The following is a 6,000-nucleotide window of genomic DNA, read 5'->3' on the forward strand; positions in this document are numbered from 1 at the left end:
AATCTGCTTATATTTATATTAAGATATTTGTATGTGTGCATATATAGCTAAGGACATAACAGAATGATTTTTAAAAAATCACTTCTGCCAGATGTCTCCTGTCTGCCTTCCATCTTGTTCGGATAGAGAGGAAGCCTGTGAGGACAACATGGGACACAATCTCAGGACTCACAAGCCTGCAATCAAGTCCTGGGATTTTTTAACCCCCATTTAAAACCCTGCTGTCTGGAAGTACCCTGGGACAGCCGCTGATTAACCTTGTCAGTTTCTGCTTTTTGATGTCTTCTAGACCTCTTGCAATGAGAAACAATGCACATTTTGTACTTGAGAGTTAGATCTGTCTTGGGAATTATCATAGTCAGACTATTATAGCATCATCAGCATTCATTATTTTTCACCAATTGCTAAAGAAGTTGAGGCATTTGTGAAGAAAAGCATCTAAATGTTTTAAATTTTCTCTGTTTTTTTAAGTATACAAAGCCAAGTTGGTTCGAATAGAAGAGGAAAATGGTTATGCGAACTACTACATGCAAGTTCTGGAAAATATTAAAGAAGGTAAAAAGGACCATCTTGTAGGATATGGCATATCAAAGTAGGAATGTTTTCTGTAAACCTCATATTTGTTGTTGTTTTTATTTGCTGTCAAGTCAACTGTCACAGAAAAGAGTTTGCCTGTACTTGGCTTTTGAGGTCACCCTAGAACAGTTTTAGTTTTTAAATAAAAATGAAAATAAAAAGGTTTCTCTTGGGTCTAAAGTGCCATCCATCATTGCCATTCCAGTGATTTAACAAAGATTCTGTATATGGAACTGAAAGAAAAGTGATTTTTATCAGTCTCTCCTCTCTATTGACCCTTCTCCTCAATGTATTTCCAGAAGGCTGGGTTGTCTTTTTTAAACAGCAATAATGGTGAGAAGAAGGCATGTAGCTGGGGGGGGGGGGGGCTTGAAGGGCTTTATCGCCCCCCCCAAAAAAATTTTCAGGGTGGTCCGCGAGAAGGCCTTACTGGTACATTATTTAAACTGTTATTTTTATTCATATCATGATCTGATCACCATGATCAATATATCCCATATGTATGGGGGTATTGGGATAACGATACAAAAGGTTTGCTAGGGTTTGCTGAAATCAAACTCAGCCCCCCCTCCCCCAAAATCAAACTTAACCCTGCCCCCAAATCAAAATCCTGGCTATGGGCCTGGTGAGAAGCTCTAAAAAGAGAGGAGAAATGAGTAAACATCACCTCCTAGCCACTAGTCCCTTTGATGGATTGAAGCAATTCCCCATTTGTAGAGCCCTTAGTAAAGGTAAAGGTTTCCCTGACATTAAGCCTAGACTCTGAAGGGTGGTGCTCTTCTCCATTTCTAACCTGAAGAGCCGGCTTTGTCCATAGACACCTCCAAGGTCATGTGGCCAGCAGGACCTTGGAGTGCATGGAGTGCCATTACCTTACCACAAAAGCGGTACCTATTGATCTACTCACAGTTGCATGTTTTCGAACTGCTAAGTTGGCAGAAGCCGGAGCTAACAGAGGGAGCTCACCCCGCTCCATGGAATCAAGACACAAACTTTTGGATCAGCAAGTTCAGCAAGGAGCCCCCGGTGGCACAGTGTGTTAAACCCCTGTGCCGGCAGGACTGAAGACCAACAGGTCGCAGGTTCAAATCCGGGGAGAGGCGGATGAGCTCCCTCTATCAGCTCCAGCTCCTCATGCGGGGACATGAGAGAAGCCTCCCACAAGGATGATAAAACATTAAATCATCCGGGTGTCCCCTGGGCAATGCCCTTGCAGACGGCCAATTCTCTCACACCAGAAACGACTTGCAGTTTCTCAGGTCGCTCCTGACACACACAAAAAGCAAGTTCAGCAGCTCAGTGGTTTAACCTGCTGGGCCACTAGGGGGTCCTGTAGAGCCCTTAGTTGTGTGTGTGTGTGTGTGTGTATGTATATGTGTGAATAGGTTGAGAAAATGAAACAGACACTTTGTGGCATCACATAAACTAATTATTCCTTACTATGCCCAGCTGGCTTCTCCTAAAAATTACTAGAAGAGGGAAGATGGAATAATTATCTCTATCATGAAATGATATTCTACAGTAGATAAGTTGGTATGTAGCCTAAACATTACAGATATAAGGACATCAGGGCAAGATAAGCAATTATTCCTTCCCTGCTCCCTTGTCTCCCACTATCCAAGGTATCAATCAGTTAAACCAGCCCTGGTCCAAATATCTTCTTCTTTTTTGTCTGATTCCATCAGGGACTGATCCAAATCCAGAAGCCAGTCCTCGCAAGTTTGTTAGCAAAATGAGATGCAGGGAAGCTCTGAATCTGAAGGAGAACGCCGACTATTTGATCTCGGGTGTCACCAATGACCTCTGGCAGGAAAAGAATGAGTATGCATTTAATTTCATTGATTTAGTAGATGTATACTTTGTTTTCATTTATTAATTTTATTGTTTATTATTCTTGCCTTTCCATCATTGGTGCCTCAAAGTACCTTAGAGTGTAGCCAAAACTGTAGGTTGATTACAATCAACCATTTTTCCACTGATTACATCTGATATTTACTTGGAAGATGTAGAGTGCACCTACCATGTGGGATGAATAAAGCCTTTCATATGAGAAGGATACTAACCAGGGTAATAGCAGAGTGTCAAGTTGCTCCATTAATTTCAGAGTGTCCTGGAACTCCAATCATCCACTGAATTTTTTTTTTCTTGTCTTCAAAATCTGCTCCTGGATTTTAGCCACTTAAGAGAAATTTTAGGCACTTAAGAAAAAAAATCCTTCTCCCCCTTCCCCCCCCCCCCCCCCCAACCTCCCAATGCATCATTTTGACACATCAGGAGCTTTTGCTGGAGGGACCTGAGCAAGCAGCCAGGCCCCTCGGGTAATTTTTGGGTGTAAATGGGGACTGGGGACTGGTTGGACACTTGGCTGTGCCTACAAAACCTTTAGGGCCTGCAAAAACTGAATTAACAAAAAAGAAAGAAAAAATATTTTTGTCTTTTGGCTTTTAAAGGATATGCACTTTTTGAGGCTCATAAAGCTCAATGGGACAGTTTTTTGTTATGATGTCTTCTTCTAGTGGGTCAAGTGGGATAGTCATATAGAAGGGCTCCTAGTCTACAAATGTCTTAATCTGCAAAATGGCTGTTGACACTCCAGCAAAGGATCACCGCCTTGTCGGGGCGCTGGAGCTTGAGCACCTCAATGATGTCATGAGCGAAACCGTGAAGGGACACCCAAGACGGGACGGTTGTGGCAGAGAGGTCAGACCAAGCGTGATCCCTGGGGAAGGCAATGGCAAACCACTCCAGTATCCTTGCCAAGAAAACTGAATGGACCAGTACAACCAGACATCCCTGATGTCAATGTTGACATTCCCGATTCAAAATGTCTCAGAAAAGGCCTTAAAATTAAAGAAGAAGTAGATTTCTCATCAAAAGAAACCCATCACCCCCAAATACAGTCAAAATAACACTTGGCAGTTTCAAGGTGTTGGAAATGATTGAGGAATGATTCCTTACTCATTTCAATCCAACCTTGGTAGGTTCTTCCACAGATCTCCTGTCAACCAGTTTGCCTGTAGAGCAAAAATTCAGAACTCTACTCTTTTGGTCTTTTCCAGTTTCCACTACCTTATAAGCAAAAATACCTGGATCGAGAGGTGGCCAAGTGAAGATGAATGTCAAGACCAAGAACTGCAGGACCTGTGCGATATCCTCACCCAGTTTTCCAATACATTAACATTTTTTGGCTGCCAAGTCTAACGCAAATTGCTTGCTGTCTGTTATTCAGGGAAGACTGCTTTTGAGGCCATGTCAGAAGTCACATTCCCTCCTGAAGTTTTATCTTTTATCTTTTTTTGTTTTTGCTCTCCTTTACACCACTTCAAATTGATTCTGTATTTTTAAAAGTCTGATTTTTTAGTGTGCTGTTGTGTTACAAGTAAAAGAATGTATAATTACCAGTATTTCAGAACCACTAATTTAGACTCATCTTATTGAATAACATTATATCAAAGCCTCAAAAACCACAAAACAAAACTATGAGTTTTACATCTTGGCTAAGCTTACAAAATGAGTGGTTAGGGATTGATGAGATGATTATTGCTTTCTCCTCTTAATGCAAATTTACTAAACTCATACTGCCTCATTTGCACACAGATTGGAACCCAATCTATATAAATAAAAATGTAATGTTCGTTTGTGGGATTGATATAACTCAAAAACCATTGTGCGAATTGCTGCCAAATTTGGCCACAAGACACCTATTAATCCAAGAAGCGACCATCATTAAAGAAATGATTTTGTCATTTGGGAGTTGTAGTTGCTGGGATTTATAGTTCACCTACAATCAAAGAGCATTCTGAACTCCACCAATGATGGAATTGAACTAAACGTGGCACACAGGACTCCCATGACCATCATAAAACACTAGAAGAGTTTGGTGGGCATTGGCCTTGAGTTTGGGAGCTGTAGTTCACCTACACCCAGAGAGCACTGTGGACTCAAACAATGATGGATATGGACCAAACTTGGCACAAATATTCCATATGCCCAAATATGAACACAGATGGAGTTCGGGGGAAATAGACCTTGGCATTTAGGAGCTGTAGTTACTGGGATTTATAGTTCACCTACAATCAAAGAGCATTCTGAACCCCAACGACGACAGAATTGGGGCAAACCTCCCACACAGAACCCCCCATGGCCAACAGAAAATACTTAAGTTCATCCAGTCCAACTCCCATCACCAGGGCACAAAAACGTAAACAAAACCCTCCTGGCAAAGAGCCATCCAGCCATATGTATAGATATAGATATATATGATTCACACACAGAGAGATATAGTATAATAGATTTGAAAGGAACCCCTAAAGAAGGACAAATATATTTTGCATGTCCCAGAGTAGGAAAACCAGACACTCTCCACATCAACACTGACAAAGAAACAGCAAGAAATTTACCCACAAGCATAAAGATATTACATATATTAGAAACCAACAGTTTCTTGTTACTTTATTTTCCAGATCACCAGGGTGGGCCACAGCAACACGTGGCAGGGGACGGCTAGTTAAAGGTAAAAGTTTCACTTGACATTAAGTCTAGTTGTGTTTGACTCTGTGGGGTGATGCTAATTTCCATTTCTAAGCCATTGTCCATAGATGCCTCCAAGGTCATGTGGGCATGGAGCGCCGTTACCTTCCCGCAGAAGCAGTACCTATTGATCTACTCACATTTTGAACTGCTAAGTTGGCAGAAGCTGGGCCTAAAACAGTGGGAGCTCACCCCGCTCCCCAGATTCGAACCACCAACCTTTCGGTCAGCAAGTTCAGCAGCTCAAAGAATTAACCTGCTCACAGCACCAGGGGGCCTTGTAATACAATTACGTGGCAATATTCCTAATTTTCTGAATGTTGCAATCCAATCTGCAAATACAGAAAGTTGTATTAAAATATATATGTTAGTAGACATAAATGCATTATTTCAAAGCATTATATACATGCACATACAGATACAAATGTCAGGAGAAAGGCACACAAAATGCATAGACACTTTCATTTCACATGCTGTCCTGGGCATTCTAATAGTGGGATATCTGTATAAATAATTATCTATATCCAATGCCAAGTGAATGAATTTATGTTCAAACGATGGGACATCTTCTTCCCCTCAGTGGGTTCTCCAAAGCCTCTGAAGAAGATCTGAAGGGACTGCATCAAATTGCTCCATTTCACCTTTAGTGTATTGATTTTTTTTTCAAAAATGAGAACATCCACAAAAGGCAGAAATGAAACCTTCTCAAGAAGAAGGTGCAGATCGCAGATAAATATCTGCTGTGATTCCACAATCAATAAGATAGTGATTTGTTCTGGATTTGGATCAATAATCTGCTAGCTAGTGTATTTTTACTGTCATAATCCATGTCCAGACAAGCCCCAGAATAGAATCCCACACCTTAAAAAACAGGACGAAGCTCCCTGCTGCCTC

General features: G+C 41.3%; 1 protein-coding gene across 1 annotated transcript in view; it reads left to right on the forward strand.

Annotated features, from left to right (window-relative positions):
* Positions 1-3,960, forward strand: part of LOC132765496 (venom factor-like) — an 83,124-nt gene extending 79,164 nt beyond the window's left edge. Inside the window, exons 38-40 of the mRNA XM_067464015.1 lie at positions 472-555; positions 2,262-2,397; positions 3,636-3,960. Of these exons, the coding sequence (XP_067320116.1) occupies positions 472-555; positions 2,262-2,397; positions 3,636-3,777 (362 nt within the window). The 3' untranslated portion in view covers positions 3,778-3,960. The remainder of the gene's footprint in view (positions 1-471; positions 556-2,261; positions 2,398-3,635) is intronic.
* The last annotated feature ends 2,040 nt before the right edge of the window (positions 3,961-6,000 follow it).

This window comes from Anolis sagrei, chromosome 2 (assembly GCF_037176765.1).
Source record: "Anolis sagrei isolate rAnoSag1 chromosome 2, rAnoSag1.mat, whole genome shotgun sequence".
Classification (NCBI taxonomy): domain Eukaryota; kingdom Metazoa; phylum Chordata; class Lepidosauria; order Squamata; family Dactyloidae; genus Anolis; species Anolis sagrei.